This window comes from Cricetulus griseus (assembly GCF_003668045.3).
Source record: "Cricetulus griseus strain 17A/GY chromosome 1 unlocalized genomic scaffold, alternate assembly CriGri-PICRH-1.0 chr1_0, whole genome shotgun sequence".
NCBI lineage: Eukaryota > Metazoa > Chordata > Mammalia > Rodentia > Cricetidae > Cricetulus > Cricetulus griseus.
The window spans coordinates 193,904,261-193,924,022 of record NW_023276806.1 but is presented as its reverse complement, the minus strand read 5'-3'; the positions used below and the strand labels follow the sequence as shown (position 1 = coordinate 193,924,022).

Sequence of the window (19,762 nt, the reverse complement as noted above, 5' to 3'; positions counted from 1 at the left end):
ACCAAAGCAACTTAAGTGGGAAGGGGTCTCTTCAGCTCACAGTTCTGGGGTTCACAGTCCATTCTAGCAAAGGAGTCACAGCAGCAGAAGCCGGAGAGAGCATGTCTTAGGGACTCACAGAACTCACAGAAGCAGAGAGCAGTGAATTAGAGCATGAGGCGAGTGTTCAACTCCCATTCTTCAGTCTTAGACATTTCAGAATCCTCTGCCTAGAGAATGGTGGTACCCACCCCAATTATTACAATTCATTTCAAGGATAACCAGAGACCAACTCATCTCACCGGTCCTTTGTTGAGATTCCCTTCTCAGGCAATGTGTTTGTAGTAAAACTTAATGGGAAAAAAAAGAGGCCATGAATTTGCAAGAGAGCAAGGAGGGGGGCCTATGGGAGGGTTCAGAGGGACAAAGGAAAGGGAAGAGAGGAATGATATAATTATATTATAATCTCAAAAAATTAATGAAGTAATTTGAAAAATCAAAGGACTAACATCGTAGCATGCATTGTCAAAAAGCTTCTATTACTTAGTGTTTGACTTTCCTACTGACTTGAAAGTTCAACCTGAAGATGAGTATATTAAAATATTAATGAAAACACTGTATCCTGACCTTTCAGGTAAAAAGCTAGGATTTTCTTCTTGGGTGTCTATGTAGACATTTAGATAGGTGGAGATGGAAATGGGGATGGGGAAAGAACAACTTACTGTTTTGTTTTTTAAAGAATTTGGGACCGTGTCCACACATGAAGGTTTTTCACTATGCATCTGCTTGCACAATGCTTTAAAACACAAACTGTGTTTTATCCATTTTAGAGACACAACAATATTGAGACCATCACAGGTCTGGAGGACCTGAAAGCCTTGCAGAAGCTGGATCTGTCCTACAATCGGATCAGTAGCCTCCAGGGCTTGGAGAACCACGACCTCCTGGAAATGATCAACCTAGAGGATAACAAGGTGGGTAAGTCAGGGGAGTGGCTTCTGTGGCTCTGGGAAGTGAGCACACTGGCCAGTCGGCACAAAGACCCTGTATTGGCTCCTCAAGGGTCACATGGAACGCCCTCTCAGGAGTGCCGTTCAAGCAAACTTTCTGGGACAGTTCTTCGAGTATGACTTTTTGAATTCTTAATTACAGCATTTTAAAGGTTCAAACTGCTATGGTGTGTGTAATTTTCCAAAGTCGCTGTGTTGTTCATGCAACATTTTCCTGTAGAAAGAAAGCACCCAGAACATTCAAAATGTCTGAGCAAGAAGAGATAAGAGAACATTCACAGGCTGATGTCACCTCTCGTTCACACTCAGGGAAAAGTGATTGTTGGTGGGACAATCACCTGCTGAAAAGGGTTCAAAGCTTCAGCTAGACAGAGGCCAGGCAGAGTGATGCATTCAGAGATCTATTTAGTACCACTAACTGGAGTTAACAATATAGTAAGGACTTTTTTGGTGGGGGTGGATGTTGAGACGGGGTCTCTAAGTAGCCCAAGTTGGCCTTGAACTTGCTGTGTAGTCAAGGCCAGCCTTGCACCATTGGTCCTCCTGCCTCTACCTCTAAAGTGCTAGAATTTATAGACAAAAGCCACCACTAGTTAGCAATAGTGGTCTTGAAAGAGGCTGAGAATGAGTTTTTAATGTTCTTACCACAAAGGTGATAACCTTTAGGAAATAATATGTTATTAGCTATATTTAGCCTTTCATATGTGTATACATACATACATACATATATATCATGTTGTATATTGAATATAAATATATATAGTTGTATCTGTAATTTAATAAATGTAAATGCCACAGGAAAGGCTTAACCATAAAAATTAAACAAAATGAAGAGACATAGAAGTGATTCCTTCTATCCTGCTGGTAGTAACAGTGTCTCTTCAGTGGGTTGGGGAATGAAATTGTTTGCATTTCTGTCTTAATGTATGTTTTACTTTCAAAATGATATCCATAGTCATTCTTTCTCTCTGTCTATCTGTCTCTGTCTCTCTGCAGTACTTGAGACTGAACCTAGAACCTTTTGAATGGTCTGCTACCAAGCTATATCTTGAACCCCCAAATTAATTAATTTACTTAACCTTCCTTCCTCCATTCCTCCCTCCCTCCCTCTCTCCCTCATTCCAGCCCTCTCTCCCTCCCTCCCTTCCTTTTCCCTGTACTTTTCATTCTTCCTTTCATGCACAGTACTGGGCCTCTCATATGGTGCCCACAAGCCCCGGTTGAGTTATATTCCAAGGAACTTTCTTGGAAGTTTGTATCATTCATTAGGTTGTAAGCAAATCAACACAAGTCAGGTATTACGGTCTGTGAATAAACACAGTTTTAATCTTAGACAAGGCTATTGGTCTTCACCTCACTTGGTTTGTTTACAAGGTAATTGATTCTATTAGATGACCTTGGTCCATGTATCTTGTGTTGCAGGAAGACAGTACAATTTCTGTTCCAAATGGCTTTCATGTCCTCTTTATGAATTTGCCATTGAAAATTGACTTAAGTAATATTTTTTTTGCTTAAAATCATTTTCATATTTATACAGGGGATATTGAAAGGTAAAATATGCCCATTAAATGTCAACTCAGCACATGTAATAATTTAGAAGAAGAAGTAATAGCAGTGGTGATAAGCAGGTATAGTAGATGAGAAGCCAGGGCTTTGCCTTCAGCAGTGGGTGTGGGATAACACCTGAGAGCATGAGGCTTGGATGCACCATGGGTGTAATGTAAAGTTACCAGCACTAATAAAAGAAAAAGAAACAGGAAATGTTAATTCTAATAATACATCTTATTTAACTAGGTATCTCTGAAATGAATTTTTAAAATTATTTTTATTTTTATTATATTTTTTCTATTTTTATTTAAATTAGAAACAAGCTTTTTTACATGTCAATCCCAGTTCCCTCTCCCTCTCCTCCTCCCCTAACCCCCACCAACTCCCTATCCCATCCCCTTTCTGCTCCCCAGGGAGGGTGAGGCCTTCCATGGGGACCTTTAAAGTCTGTCATATCATTTGGAGCAGGGCCTGGACCCTCCCCAGTGTGTCCAGGCAGATAGTAACCCTCTATGTGGAATGGGCTCCCAAAGTCCATTTGTATACTAGGGATAGATACTGATCCACTGCCAGAGGCCCCATAGATTGCCCAGGCCTCCTGACTGACACCCACGATCAGGGGGTCTGGGTCGGTCCTATGCTGTTTTCCCAGATATCAGTCTGGGGTCCATGAGCTCCCCCTTGTTCAGGTCAGCTGTTTCTGTGGGTTTCTCTAGCCTGGTCTTGACCCCTTTGCTCATCTCTCCTCCCTCTCTGCAACTGGATTCCAGGAATTCAGTTCAGTGTTTAGCTATGGGATATCTGCTTCTGCTTCTATCAGCTACTGGATGAAGGCTTTAGGATGGCATATAAGGTAGTCATCAATCTCATTATTGGGGAAGGGCATTTAAGGTAGCATCTTGACTATTGCTTAGATTGTTAGTTGGTGTCATCCTTGTAGATCTCTGGACATTTCCCTAGGGCCAGATTTCTCTTTAAACCTATAATGGCTCCATCTATTATGGTATTATCTCTTCTCTATTTTTCCCTCAACTCAATCTTCCTGCTCCCACATATTCTCCTCACCCCCCCTCTTCTCCCCTTCTCTTTCTCTTAACTCCCTCTCTCCTCCCCCATGCTCCCAATTTGCTCAGGAGATCTTGTCCCTTTCCCCTTCTCTGGGGGAACCATGTATGTCTCTCTTAGGATCCTCCTTGTTTCCTAGCTTCTCTGGCATTATGGGTTGTAGGCTGGTAATCCTTTGCTTGATGTCTAATAATCCATTTGAGTGAGTCCATACCATGTTTGTCTTTTTGTGACTGGGTTACCTCACTCAGGATGGTTTCTTCTAGTGCCATCCATGTGCCTGTGAATTTCAAGATTCCATTGTTTTTTCCGCTGAGTAGTACTCCATTGTGTAAATGTACCACATTTTCTCTATCCATTCCTGAAATGCATTTTTAGCACACAGTCTACATACAAAGTTGTTATTGAGTTGTTTTGCCTTCTATTGTTTTAGACAGGACTTTTGACACGGGGTGTTTATGTTATAGTTGGGAGTCCATCTCACTTTATTTAGTCAGAATGATGGCCTAGAGTCACCTTACATGTAGTGTACCACTCCCTTGCTTCTCAAGTCACTTTCCAAACTACATTGGAAAAGGGTGAAAGAAAAAGAGGTATGTTAAATGAAGAAAGGAGTTTATAATTTTCAAGTGTTAGAGACTGTTTTGTAAAAAAAGGTGGCCACATGCCCTACAAGGGACTCCTTTGGCAAATCAGTCTTTGACAGTGACACAATTCCCTGGTTCCCCCCTGGGTGTGTTGGGAGTAACCTACAGTCCTTGGAAATGCTATTTGAACCATGTGAAGAATCCCTAAGGGGTTTCTATAGGATAGTTGAGAATTTTTGATTCCGGGATGGAAAATGTGTTGTAAAGGGAGCACCTCATTGGTATGCTGCTTCCTCTATGATTAAGTTTGATGTTAGAAATACTGTTTTCTGGGTAGCAATTTCATCAGTGTTACTTCTGTGTATCTGCTTGTACATGATTGCCCTTTGCCAATGTTTACTGTCTGCTGATTGGGGGGGGGTGGACCTCTGCCATCTTCCACTCTGCAGTCCCTGTGACAGTCTAAATCATGGCTAGCACTTAAAATTGACACAAACTTTCAACTCTACTACAGCCTCCACACTCCCTGCCAGCAATGGGATGTTTCCCAGGGATAACTCAGGGAATGCTAGGCTGCTTCTGAATCTTGGTGCTATACCTCAGAATCTTTGTGTGTATCAGGAGGTGGCTGTCTTTCAAGACATTTTTTCTGTGGACCCCGGGCTGTTCTGGAACGTGCTTTGTAGACTAAGCTTGCCTCAAACTCGTAGATCCACCTGCCTCTGGGATTAAAGGCATGTGCCACCATGCTGGGTTTATGCCTTAGAATTAATTATCAGTACTTCTTGTGCACTTTTGTAAGGAGTAACACAGTAATGCTCATAAAACAGATGCAAGGAAATAACTTCAGTTCTAAGTAACCACAGCACTCTGGGCATTCTCCCTTGATGTGGACAGAGATGGTGACAGCTAAGCATTGTTTTTGCAGTGCTTTAGATGGGGTATGTTCTATAGTGAAGGATTTCATGCTTTCGTTGTTCAGCAATACACTCTTTTTAGTGTCTCAAGTGATGAAATGGCATTACCCTAACCTTCTAGAGTCCTGGTTTATAATTTTGCCCCTGTGTATGAACAAAAAGAATTTGTGGGAGTTGACTGCTAAATGAACTTGATCTCTCTATGGATTTATATTTATTAAACTTGAAAAGAGGGACATGGGGCACATGATCTTGGGGGGGGGGCTCCCTTGTTATGCAGGGACCAACACTGAGTCAGAGACAGGCAGGGCTGGGTTATCGGAGATGTTGGTGTGATCACATTGTGGTTCTACTCCTGCCATTGGATACAAGCAAGAAGGAGGCCCCTTGGAGGCTATGGTCTCTACATCCCAAAGTGCCAACCAAGCTGGTCTGGTAGCCTGAGCTGCTATCCAGACCCAAAGATATGGAAATGGAAACTGTCCATGGTTTGCTCCAAATGTTAAGGGTATTCACTTGTAGCCTTGCTTCTTAAGCTGCTTTGTTGCTTCTTCAGTTCTTTTTGAGCTTTCAGGTCAAGACTAACATGACTTTCCCTTTAGTCATGGCCCTTACTTAATGCCTACTCCATAATGGCATACTTGGCCTACTACTTGTTAACCTACTCCGTGGAGTTGGAGTGAGCCTGCTGAAGAAGTCGAGACCTTGACTGAGGTCATTAGGCTAGCAATAGAGGAAAGAAGACCTGATATGGTCAGTCCACATAACTTAGGGCAGAGACCAGTAGGCTTAGGGGTGAGCATGGGGCCATGTGCTCTCTGGGTAGGGATTTAGAGGGCAAAAATGCCGTCCTTTTCTTCGTGTCTACTTCAGGGGCTCCAGACAGCTAGCCTCTCCAGCACCGCCTCCCTGTGTTCATCCTCCACACTGCTCTTCACTGTTGATACTGCCCAATAATACTTATTACTGTCCAAGTACTGTGGAATAATCCTTTTGTACACTGAGAATGTGTTGCCCTCATTGTTAGTAAAAAACTGATTAGCCTATAGCTAGGCAGGATTTTGGGGGCAGAGAGAATGCTGGGAGGAAGAAGTCTGAGGAGTCAGGAGCCGGCCATGGAAGAAGCCACACGGGAGGTTCATAGATGAGGTAAACAAGCCTTGAGGCAGCACATAGATTAGTAGAAATGGATTAATCTAACTTGTAAGAGCTGACTGAAGACAAGCCGGAGCTATTGGCCAAGCATTTATAATTAATATTAAGTCTCTGTGCGTCTACTGGGGAGCTGGCAGTCCTGACCAAAAATAAAAAAAAAAAAAGAAAAAAAGAAAAACAAACAAAAAAACAAAAAACACCAAAAATCAAAACAAAACAAAAACAAAACCCAAAACAACAACAAAAACACTCTGCCTACACCCAAGATTATAGCATGTCATGTTTTATACTTCATATCTTAAAGTGTTATTCTCTTTCCCTCTAGGACAGTGGTTCTCAACTTGTGGGTCACAACTCCTTTGAGAGTCAATTGACCTTTTCATAGGGATCTCCTAAGACTATCAGAAAACACAGATATTTACATTATGGTTCATAACACTAGCAAAATTACAGTTACGAAGTAGCAACAAAAATAATTTTATGCTTGGGGGTCACCACACCATGAGGAACTGTGTTAAAGGGCCACAGCATTAGGAAGGTTGAGAACCACTGCTCTAAGATGTTCACTTCTTGACCTTGGGGAGTTTGTCTTGTTTAAATTGTGCAGTGCTTGGTTTATGGTTGTCACTTTAGAATATAGTTGGGTGGAAATATGACTCTCAAGAGCCCTCAGCCCCTCGTGGGTGGTGTAACATTCTAGGAAAACTGTACATAAGCAGGAGGCTCAACTGGTTCCCTTCTGGGTGAAGAAAGGGAAGTGGGCATGAAGAGCAGCTCCGTTGTTTTAATGGAGACTGTGAGAGTCTCCAGTGAGGCAGAGGCAGTGAAGAAGAAGGAAGATCCCGGAGAGCCCTCTGAGGTAAAATCGTGAGGCAGAATGGAGGTAGTGGAGGGGGAGATGTTGAAGACACCTTGGGTCTCTGTCAGGTGACTGGATGATTGTGGTGCCAGCCAGCACCATGGTGAGGCCTGGATGTTAACTCTAAATGTTACAGAGGCAGGATCCCACTCCACTGTAGCTGGTGTGTAGGAAACTGCACTATGCCATCTCTCTCTTGGGAGCCAACCCTGTGAGGTAGAGTGGGTTGAACTGTGATATGCCCAATCCCTACCTGCCTCTAGAAACTATGAGTGCACCCTTGTTTAGAAAAGATGCATTCAGATGAAGTTAATGTTGTCAAGATGAGATCATCCCGGAATTAGGATGATCTGAAAGCCAGTGTTCTTGTAAGAGACAGACGGAGAGAAAACAGACACGGAGGCCAGGTTTATGTTTCTTTAAATCAAGGCTCTCTGGCTGGACCAGAAGCTGCAAGAGGCCAGGAAGGATTCTCTCCAAAGCCCTCTGAGGAAGCACAGGCTTGCCAGCCCTTGAGTGTGACCTCATCTTCAGAACCATAAGACTTAGCTCCTCTTGTTTTCGGCCTCCTGGTTCTGGGTTTGTCATGGACCCTCCAAGGCTCACATAGTGCGGTGCTTGTGTCTGCAGAACGAGGGGAGTCTGAGAATTATTTTTAGCTCTGATCTCTTGTCATTTCTGATTTTTGTGTTTAAACAAATTTTCTTTATCTTAATTTTTAAAATATTCTCATGGATTTTTATTTCAAGTTATGGATTTTTTTTCATTATTTAGTCTTGATTCTAACTAGGACTTGTGTGTGTATGTGGGGGTGGGGAGTCGTGGGTAATAGACATTGAATTCCCATATAGAAAACAAATAGTCCCAATATTTCAAAAATCTGATTTGATAGCATAAGATAATCTATTAATGGATATGTCAGGATTTATTGAATTATTTACTTATTGAAATTTGTTGTGTTTACAACCTGCTATTAAAATAATGTTGAAGTATTACATAGCCTCACACATAAATCTATCGTTACATGCATTTTTTGTTATTTCCTTATGATGGATTTTTGGAAATGTCATTACTGGGAATGGATGTCATAAAGCTTATTGATTTCTTTATTTGAACGCTCATGCTTACTCCTCCCACTGCAGTTATAAAGTTAGGATAAGTTATTGTAGGCCTATCTGGCTATTCATTTGTCAATACAATCATTTAAAAATTGCCAACCTGGAAGTGAAAACTAGTATTTTGTATACTGTTTTATACACATTTCTTTAACTATTACTGAGGTTAAACATTTTTGTTGAATTTTATTTCCTTTTTAAAAATTACCAGCCCCTCCTGTTAGCCATCACTTTTTATGACAGTTGTAATTCGCTTCTTATTGTATGTAAGCTATTTTAGCTATACATTTAAAATAATGTATAGACCATGTTGACATTTTCTGTAGTATATTCTTTTATTGGTTTTGTCCTTTTGCAAAAATCTTTTCCCATTCTGGATCTGATAGATGCTTATCATAAACTATTTCCCCCTGTGGGTTTTTTTTTTCCTATTTTCAACTCTTTTTTTTCTTCTTCACTATTTTTTTTAAAAAAACTATTATTAGAGTGGGTGGCTTTCATATCCCACTCTCATCCTTTCGGGCATTTGTTTGTTTGTTTTTATGTGTATGGATGTTTTGCCCCCGTGTATGTATGTGCACCAGATGCTTACAGTGTCCCTGGGACCAGAAGAGGGAGTCAGACTCGCTGGGACTCGAGATAGACACTTGAGCTGCCATGTGGGTGCGGGGAATTGAATCCTGCTTTCCTGGAAGAGCAGCGGTGTTCTTAAACACAGAGCCATCTCTCCAGTTCCTTCACTGTTGTTTTTGTTTTGAGACAGGTTCTCACTAGACAGCGCTAGATGGCCTGAAACTCACCATGTAGACCAAGCTAGCCTCGGAATTACTGAGATCTGTCTGCCTATGCCTTCTGAGGGCTGGGATTAAAGTCATGTGTCAACACACTTAGCTACCTTCAACTCTTTTTAAATATAATTTATTTATTTAAATTTCATTTACATTCCAACCATAATTCTCCCTTCCAACCCTCTTCCTACCCCCCACTTGATTCCTCCTAGCCCACCCCGCAACCTGTCCACTCCTCACAGGTAAGGGCTCCCATGAGGAGTCAATAAAATCTGGCACATTAAGTTGAGGCAGGGCCAAGTCCCTCTCGAATGCATTAGGGCTGAGCATGGCATCCCATCATATGGAATGGGCTCCAACAAGCTGAGGGCACTGCCAGGGGCCCTCAGATAGTCCAAGCTTCACAACTGTCTCCCACATATGGAGGGCCTAGTTCAGTCCCCGGGAGTTTCCACAGCTGTCTGTTCATAAGTTTCCATGAGCTTGGTTCAGCTTTCTCTCTAGATTTCTCCATCATGGTCTTTATCTCCCTTATTCATGTAATCCCTCCTCCCTCTCTTTGACTGGATTCCCAGAGCTCTACCTGGTGCTTGGTTGTGGATTTTTGCATCTTTGTTCCATCAATTACTGGAAGAAGGCTCTATGATGATACTTGGGGTATTCATCAATCTGGTTCCCAGGGTACATCAGTTCAGGCATCCTCTCTACTATTCCAAGATCCTTTTCTGGAATCATCCTTGTGGATTCTTAGGAATTACCCTAGCACCAGTTTTCTCCCAAACCCCATAGTGACTCTCTCTGTTAAGATATTTCTTTCATTGCTCTTCCACTCCATCCCTGCCTACCATCATCCTGTTCCCTCATGTTCTCATCCCTTCTTCCCACACTCCTCCACTGCTGCTAGGAATGTAAACTTACACAGCCACTCTGGAAATCAGTATGACTGTTTCTCAGAAAACTGGGAATTAATTACCTCAAGACCCAGCAATAGCACTCTTGGGCATATACCCAAAGGAAGCTCAATCATACCACAAGGACATTTGCTCAACTAGATGCCCCTCAACTGAAGAATGGATAAAGAAAATGTGTTACATTTATACAATGGAGGACCACGTAGCTGTAGGAAACAATGGAATCATGAAATTTGCAGGCAAATGGAAGGAACTAGAAAAAAACAACCTGAGTGAGGTAACCCATGCTCAGAAAGATAAGCATGGTATGTATTCACTCGTAAGTGGACATTAGATGTAAAGCAAATGATAACCAGATTACAACCCACAGTTCCAGAGAAGCTAGGTAACAAAGAAGACCCTAAGAGAGATGCATGGATCACCCTAGGAGGATCTCCTGGGTAAACTGGGGGTGGGAGGGGCAGTCCCTTCAACTCTTAATTCATACTTTAGTTTAGAAAGATTTAAATTCACATTTCCCATGCTAAAAAAAGCCCCATAATAATTTTTTGTTGAATTGCAGTTCACTTTTAATTTATGCCCCATAGCTTCACCTGTTGATTTTTATTTTGGTAGTACATTTATCGTTATCATCATCCTTTAGCTTATCCATCTTCCAGCTTGAAAATGTTGCTTTCCTCCACAAATTCTTATGTACAAAGCAGTGGAAAACACTTTAAACCATTGTATCAATAGTTTCCTAAGGACAGGGACAGAGCATGGACTGTTCTCTCTCTCTCTCCCTCTCTGTCTCTCTGTCTCTCTCTCTCTCTTGGTCTGCCTCTGTCTTTCTCTGTCTCTCTGTCTCTGTCTCTGTCTCTGTCTCTCTGTCTCTCTGTCTCTCTCTCTCTCTCTCTCTCTCTCTCTCACACACACACACACACACACACACACACACACACACACACTGCATATTATCACTTTTTAAAGGCCTATATAGTGATGTTTAGAGAACATGGCCATGAAACAAATGGCAAAAACAGAAAAAAAAATAGCACACTTCTCTGGTTTAGAGGGTGGCTATGCGGTCCAAGTATATTAGTGGGGTGAAGTTTTGAAAGTGTAACCTTTTTGTCAATACTTAACTTTTGGTGATTCTGGGTGCTGTGATTCCCACACTTGCTATAGAAGGCTGCTGCATACTCAGTCTTAGGTCTGTGGCCCTGTGGAGAGCTGTGAGCATGACTTGAAGGGGGTACGAATTCAGAATAAGCAGCAGTATTGCATGTTACTAGCTTGACAAGAAGCCTGCCCCATGCCGGCCTCCTATTTCCACCCTCACCCTACCCTTGGAAGGAGTGCGAAGGATGCTATGTCCTCTGTGTTTGATTCACAAAGATGTGTTGATCTCAGATGACATCTTGTTGGTAACCTCACAAGGTACATGATTATTCAAGTCATGGCATTTGGAACGTATCAAGATCTTTCTGTCAGTTACCACACGTATTACTATTTTCTAAAAGGAGTACAAAGTGTCCTGACTATAGACAATGTTCTGACTCATTTAATCACAGACAATGGATAAAATTCTTAGGAGATTAGAAATATTTTTACTATGAGAGTTAGACTGAGTAGTCTTATATGTGATTTTTGCCTGTCTGATGATCTCTGTCATACAAGTCCCCTGGAGTGGGATGGCTGGATCATGTAACTCATCAGATAGCCCACTCTTGCTAGCAGTCTGCAGGCGCTTATAGCCAGGCCTTGCTGGTAAGACATGATGAATGCAGGAACAAGCTCTCTCTTAATGTTTGTGTTAAGTGCAAGAACAAGAACTGTGTGCGTGACAGAAATCAAGCCCATTGCTCAGAAATTCTGATGGAAAAAATACAAACCAAGTGTACCTTCCTGAAAAAAGTCAATATAACAGTAACTGATTTATTTTTCTTATAGATGGTCACATGTCAGTCTAAAGGATAAATTCATTATTTTATTTTTGGATAAAGATAATACAATAGCTTGCTACTTCTCTAGCTAGATTAATTTAGGGGGCACTGTATAGTGTAACTTTGGAGTTTGCCTTTCTGATTACATTGTTAGAAATGGCATCCTATGAACGTGCTATGTGTGTCTTACCACCCCTGACTTTGTTTTGTACTAAGTTTTGCATTTTGGTGTCACTTGTGTTTGGATAACTCAGAAATGATCTGTGAACGTGTTGGTAATAATGCTTTTATGAGATGTGAAGAATGCTGTAAGAGATACTAATTTATTACAAAATCCACTATCTGTACCTGCAACAAGATTGTAATTGTTTACTGTAGAAATTTTAGGAAGCCTGTATTTGTCATTAGTGTGGTACAGATGGCAGACTGCTGAAACCCAGGCTGTACCCCTGGCTAAATCAAGTCACACCACTTGGAGAATCATTTCCATTTTTTCAAATTGTAAACTAGAGCATATGCACAGAAGTTCTTAGTAGGTTCATCAGTGGACCCTTATCACAAATATTCAGCCAGGGGTGGGGTGGGGTGGGATGGGGTGGGATGGGAGCAAGCCAGGAGGATCTCTGTGAGTTCAAGGCCAGGATGGTCCACATAATGCTGTTGCATAAAAAAAAAAATGACACAGAGACAGATATTGGGATTCAAACAAAATATCAGGAAAGCAAAGCAGCCAAACTACCAGAGAGCTCTTACCTCTAGCAGGGCTGGGGTGTTCCTATTCTCAGAGTGGCTGGAGTATGAGTGTGCCTATCAGTGTAATTGGAGAATGAATACCTGATACTGAGACCTTGCTCCTGTCTTACATACCTCCTTAATGCTGGGATTAAAGGCGTGTGATCCCAGGTGCTGAGATCATCTTTGTGTGAGCTGTTTGTCTTTAGGACTAAGTCAATCTTGTAGAGATTAGGTGGCCTTGGACTCACAGAGATCTGTCTACCTCTTAATCCTAAATCACAGGATTAAAGTTGTGTACCACCACCTCCTAGTTTGTGGCTGCTGAGTTTAAAGGTGTGTGCCGGGCTTCTATGGCTGTGGCTGACTTTGCTTTCTGAATCTTCAGACAAGCTTTAATAAATAATAAATTATGTATCACTACATAATGGGTTCAAGGCCAGCTAGGATTACACAGAGAGATCCTGTCTCAAAACAAGCAAACAAGCAAATCATATAATTTCTGTTGTAAAGTAACTCTTATGGAAAAGGCATGGAGTTACATATCTCCTACAGTAAGAAGGCTTAACCAGTCACAGACACAGCAGGGAGAAGAAACTGGCTCAGGAGTGAATCAGAGTCTGGAGGGCTGGAATGAGGTAGCTGTTCTGTTTCTCTTACTTTCCATGCTATTTTAGTCCTACTTAAAATCAACATGGATGAGAGGGAGGTTACTGTTCTTCAGCCTAAGGGCATGGGAGGAAATGAGGCCCTGCATGCTCATACCTACTGAAGTTATACAGTAATTCCTGTGTTCTGCAATGGCTTTGGAGCATTCTCATTGAAAAGCTGGATATTCAACGGGACACATGTGAAATAAATTAGATTTAAAGGGGGCCAATTATATCTGCTCCTATTATATTGTATTCCCTATTGTCTTTGCTGGCTGGTTGTTGACAATGGATTTATTTTTGATCAAATAGATTGAGGAGCTGAGTGAAATAGAATACATTGAAAATCTTCCTATGCTTCGAGTTCTCAATCTACTAAAGAATCCAATTCAGGTAAGAGTTTATTTCTCTCAAGGGTAGGGTGGGGAGGGGAGCAAGGACCAGTCTTGGAATTCCTGTTCAGTCTGTGCTTTTAATGGGGGGGGGCATCAGGAATGTAAATGCAGCCCCCTCCCCCACCTCTCTGAAAATAATTAGAACACCTACATGAACTAACATTTCAAACAGCTTGCTTTTAGAGAAGTCTGATTGTCTTTCATGGTCAACAAACTATCAACTGCCCCAAGTCCAATAAAGCCTGCAGTTGAAAGTCACTTACCTGGTCCTTTAAGACAAATGATGGATGGAGCTTAACATTACAACAGAGAATGAATAGTAAGATTGTAAAGCAGTGTCCTTTCCTATCAGAGGATAAAGAGCCCAGAGGTCCACACAGAATGTAGTTCCTATTTTATAACAGGAGAGGTGGTGTTAGTGTGGATGCCTAAAGTAATTTGCTTTGATATAGCCATTGGCTATAAAATAACTACAGACTAAAATAACACAGTCCCTAGAGGTTTATTGTAGGGAGAAACCCTGATTAGAGGTACCGTTGACCACACCCACTTGGTCTCTCTCTCTCTCTCTCTCTCTCTCTCTCTCTCTCTCTCTCTCTCTCTCTCTCTCACTTGGCTGAGCTGACTGGGAAGCATTTCTGGGTCAGTCCTGCTCAGATGCAAACCTGGTCACTGGTTCGCTTGTGTGAGTATTTTCCCCCAATGAACTACCAGTTATTAAGCTATCTCTGACTGCACTTTGTAATCATCAGTATCTTGTAACCTTTGAGATCTAAGGATCGGGGACAGTCTTCCAGGCTTCTCTTCCCCTCCATTGCTAAAGCTCTTCTTCCCGTTCTTCTTCCCGCCCCTTTCCTTCACCCATATTCTCCCCTTTTGCCTCCTCAGAGTCCTGACTATGTAAGCAAGCTTCTCTTATGTTCATCATGTGTATATCTTGATGAATATAGCTAGACAAGTGAAAATATCAGATCAGAAACAAAAAAAAGAAATATTGAAAAATAAAAGCAGATAGGGGACAGGGGCTGGCAAGGTAAAGGCCTTTTGGGGGCAGGAAGGAGTGAGGTCTGAAGTGGCCACCACAGGCAGACACCAGCCCTTGGGGAGGGTTCTGCATCTGCACAAGCCCCTCACGCAGGTGAAGTCACTTATAAACAAACACTCACAGCACTTACACTTTGAAGTGTACAAGAGAAGCTTAAAATGCTTTAGTTGGTGTGTAATGATCATCCGGGTCTCTGGGGTGCAGTTCGCCCACGCATTCAACAGGATCGTTAGCAGTCCAGCTCCTGTGTTTCGTGTTGGGACCGCAAGTAAAGATTCTCCTATACATTATATTTACTTCTCTTGAGTTTCTATCAATGAAAGGCATCTTACACCTACCTGTATCTTGCTATTCAAGGAAATGAAGCATCTTATACCCCCCCCCCCCGTTACCACTTTAAAGTCAGGCAATCCTAACAGTTGGCAGGGAGCAAAGAGGAATTTGTTCATAGGCAAGTATCATTTTATTATTGTAAGGCAAGTTCATAATGAGTGATCCCATCTAATACAAAAGAACACAATAAATACTAAGCCCATGATGAAATAATAAGAAGTAGTCAAATGTCATTATTTTCAGTAATGAGACTCTGGTATTAGAAGAGAAGGGGTTGGTGTCTTAGATGAGCTGCCCCAGATCTTCAAGGCTCAGCTTCTACCCCAGAGGATAATCTCACCACCCTGCTTATCTTATGGGGAGAATTAGGAGATGGAACATTTGAAGAGCTTTATGAATTATAGGACACGTCCTGCACCTTGGTTGTTACTTTAAAGGTGCTGGTGAGCATGAAAATGCAGAGCCCTGTATATGTGTGTATGTGTGCACATGTGTGATGGGGGGAAGGGTCATGGCAGCAGGTCTTGAAAGGTCCAGATAGACTAGAAAGTCCCCGGAAGTGGGTTGGTGTTTGCTGACCTGGGGAAGAGGAAAGCCACTGAATAGTCCTCTTGTTTTTAATAGGAAAAATCTGAATACTGGTTATTTGTAATATTTATGCTGCTGCGACTGACAGAATTAGATCAGCAGAAGATTAGAGTGGAAGAAAAGGTATGTAATCACGTTGCTTCATGTGTTTTCTGGTTAATGTGCTCAAAAATGTCATGCTGCTTGTAGCAGGAATCGTGTAACCAATCATCGAGAAGCATGCAGTATGCAAATGAATTCTTTATGTGGGAGCAGTTTCCTTGTCCTAGGACTCCTCAGTTGAGGCCTCAGTTCAGCTGGGTATTAACACATGCAGTGCTCCATGGGTACAGTGGGAAGTCTGACAGTGAGGAGTACCGGCGTCCTCTCCTGCTGCCCATTCCCGGTTGTGGCTGACAATGGTATACATAGCTTCCCTATCTAATCACAGAGTCTGAAATTCCATCTATGTGATTTTGAAAATTAACAATGAAATGGATCGTGTCACTCAATGTAATCAAAAAGTGCTCAAATCACTACTCTGATGTTGTAGCTTCTTCTGCTCTTTACAATGGTTCAAGAGGTGTGGGCTCTTGACTCACCAGCACCTCCCTCCCTCCCTCCCTCCCTCCCCTCCCTCCCTCCCTCCTTCCCTCTCTCCTCCCTCCCACCCTCCCCCCTCCCTCCCATAGCTGTGGCAGGCATAGCTGCTAATGAGGAGCTTCTTACACAGATCCAATTTGAGATGGGAATGAAGGAAAGTAGAGGTGGGCACATATCCCATCCCATAAATGCCTTTCTGCAGCCCAGACTAAAAATAGTTCCAGATACTTCATCCTTATTTCCACACTCCCAACCACTGGGTACAGGCCTCTTTTCACATTTTGCAAGTAGAATTAAAATGAAAGTCACTAGTATATAAAGGGACAATGTGTTTAGAAGGTCTGTAAAGACAGAGAGGCCTCTACACCAAGGGGAGAGACTGTGTCCTTGGCTGGAGAAAGCCAGGGTAAAAAGCCTGAAGAGAGCAAGTCTGGGAGAATGTGGGGGAGTGGGAACAGTCCTGGGCAAGAAGGTGTCAGAAAACCAGTTCTCTGGTGTCAACTACGTGGAACCCTGAACAGTACACTGTATTTCTTCTTCTCATACTAGCAGTTGGATTGCTTATAGTATTAATATCCGTGGAGTACTTCGGACTTTTTTTTTTAACTCCCCCAAACCAGAGAATATAAAGAAGAGGATCAAAGACCCCACTCCACTTTTTACAGTAACTGTCATTATTGGCATTTTAGAAAAGCCAGAGTTGACAGGAAGACTGAGCAAGTGCAAGTGCGTGACTTACCTTGTCAATCTAGGTTGCATGGCTAGGAAATTCACTAAGGACAGTCCTTGTGCTCTTTTGGGAAACAAACATGTCTCCTTTTTCCTTTCCTACTTCTGGAAAAGGTTACTGCAGTGAATAAGTATGACCCTCCCCCTGAAGTGGTCGCTGTCCGAGATCATATGACCCACATAGTCAACAGCATGTCGCAGCCACAGAGGATCTTTGACAGGTATTTATTAGGACCCCTGCAGGTAGAACTCTGGAGTGGGCAAGAAAGAGATGGGATTGCTGTTTTCTCTAGGCCCCTTCTCCTCTCTCTCTCTCTCTCTCTCTCTCTCCCCCTCTCTCGTGACTCACTCTTTCTCTATAGAAGCAGCTTTCTCAGGGCCAGAGATGGTTCACAGGTTTAGAGCCCTGGCTGTTCCTCCACAGGACCTGGGTTCAATTCCTAGACCCGCATGTCAGCTCACCACAGTCTGTAGCTCCAGTCCCAGAGGATCTGACACCCTCTTCTGGCCGCCATGAATATCAAGCACACACATAGGACAAGGACTATAGACTACATGCAGGCAAAACACTCATGTACATAAAATAATAATAAAAAAACATTTGAAGCTGCTGCCTTGCCTTCTCTGAGGTAAGGGGCCCTGTCTTCCACCATGGCCTGTTACTGTGCATTTGAGTGTGATTTCACTTTGATGACTTTCCCAGATCTGACTCACCTTAGGTCCCTTGTAGTCTAGCCAGCCTGAGACAAATGACAGCGATTCTCAAGTCAAAAGTGTAAATTTCCTGCCCTAGGATAGAAACACAGAGCTTTCTCTCATTAACAGAGGATTTGTATCATTTATGAACACACAAATCACTTTTCTTGTTGCTTTTGAGGATGCAGCGCTTTTAGCAATCCATCAGAAGTGATTCAGGAGTAGAGGGATGGACTTTTGCCTAATGGTTTGAGAGGATATATATGGTCCACCATCGTGATGCTGGGTAGAAGCAGGAACCACTAACTCCTGATGGTGGCAGAGGGAGCTTTCTTGTGTCTGGGCACATCGGAAGTGGGGATGAGAATGCAGGTCTTAGTCAGCTTTCTCCCCAGTCCTGGATGCCAGCCGTGGGTGGCACCCGCAGTGGCTTGAATGAGAAGTATCCCCTAGAGGGACTTGTATTTGGAAAGCTGGTCCTCAGTTGGTGGTACTGTTTAGGAAAGGTTATGGAACCATTGGGGGGTGTGGCCTTGCTGGAGGAAGAACGTCATTGGGGAGGCTCTGAGGGTCTGCAGGTCTGCCTGGCTTCCAGTCTGTCCTCTCTGCTCTGTGTTTTCAGGCGATGATGTAATCTCTGAGTTTCCTTCTCCACCTGCTTGCTGCCAACCCTCCCCTACCATCATGGACTCTTTCTCTAGAACCATGAGCCCCAAGTAAACTTCCCCTTGTGTTAGTTGCTTTGGGTCGTGATATTTTATCACAGCAAAAAGTAACTGATACAGTGCCACACACATGGGTCATATTCCCCTCAGTTAATTCTGTCTGGAAAAGCCCTCAAAAAATGCACCCAAACGGTGCATTCTTAATAACATCCAGACAATCTGGCAGGCACAATTAACCATCACACGTTGTAAACCGTTCCTTAACTGTTAGCACATGCTAAATACTCGTGCCAGAGAGCATTCTATGAGTTTGGATTTTTAGGGGAGCACCTAGAAGGAACCCCAGCGCACCTCAGAGAAACCTGAACAGTCCCTACCGAGCTGCCATCAGCGCAGCAGGGAGGAGCCGTCTTGCCTGGCTGCACACATGAATCGAGTCTCTCACCTCCAGATCCAAAGACAGATTTACTGCCGTTTCTCCATGTCTTTTTAAACAGTCTGTCAGAGCAGATGGCCATTTATGCCATAAGTATAACAGAGAAATTCTATCAATACCCACAGGCATTTTAAAAATACTTGTAAAGCTCTTGGATATACACACTTCTTTTCTTCATGTGGGGTTTGCTTCTGCACCTCACGGTTGGCTTCCCCCAAAAGAACAGAATGTTTTATTTCACAATCCTGGACATGGTTTTTACATACAATGCAGTCATGTCGACATTGACAGTTTAGCATGTTTATGAGAGCCTCCAGGCGAGATGATTTAGCCTTCCATGGTGTGCAGCAGGAAAAGTACGTTTGGCGTGAGGGAAGGTCTCACTCCTGATTTGTAATGTCACTGCTTGTTCGTTTGTATTTATGTAAGAACATGCTCAAAGACATCAGTAGTCGTGTTTGATAAACATATGTTTCTTGGTCACGTCTGGCCATCAGACAAGCAAGGGCAGAGGCCAAGTTGGTCTGGATCATGGTTCACAGTTCGGCTTCAGTGGCTGCCAGGAAGGTCAGCCATTGCCCTTCCCACAGCAGCCTCTGCCAGGTGGAAGAGGGCATCAGTGGGGTGTGGGCACCTGGCCTGTCAATTGTATATTGTATTGTTGGAAAATCAGTGTCCCTCATTGGGCTGAGGATGCCTGACTGAAATGATGCACACAAACTGCAAGTGGCCTGGTGGCCGCTTCTGGCTCTCCGCCCTTTAATGTGTGCGATTTCCCGTAGTCGTCCCACATGTGCTGTCTCCCAGTTCAGGCATCTCTTCCAGAGGCCTTGGTTTTGTTCTGGCCTACTTTGGATGTAATGTATGCCTTCATAGGTTTTTGTTGTTGTTGTTGTTGTTGTTGTTGTTATACTTAAGGACAATTTTTGAATTGTCTAACATTTTTCTTGTTGCGTTGCTTTGATTTTCTTGGTCAGAAAGACTTCCTTTGCCTATTTTCAATATTTGTCACTGCCTGTCATATATTTTTTTTTCTTGAAAAGTTACTTTGA

At 42.8% G+C, this 19,762-nt stretch overlaps 1 protein-coding gene across 3 annotated transcripts in view; it reads left to right on the top strand.

Annotated features, from left to right (window-relative positions):
* Positions 1–19,762, top strand: part of Lrguk (leucine rich repeats and guanylate kinase domain containing) — a 111,977-nt gene that overhangs the window by 28,759 nt on the left and 63,456 nt on the right. For all 3 annotated transcript variants that reach the window (XM_027391417.2, XM_027391413.2, XM_027391416.2), the window contains 4 exons: positions 810–953; positions 13,554–13,634; positions 15,639–15,725; positions 17,028–17,134. In XM_027391417.2, coding sequence (XP_027247218.1) covers positions 810–953; positions 13,554–13,634; positions 15,639–15,725; positions 17,028–17,134 — 419 coding nt within the window. The remainder of the gene's footprint in view (positions 1–809; positions 954–13,553; positions 13,635–15,638; positions 15,726–17,027; positions 17,135–19,762) is intronic.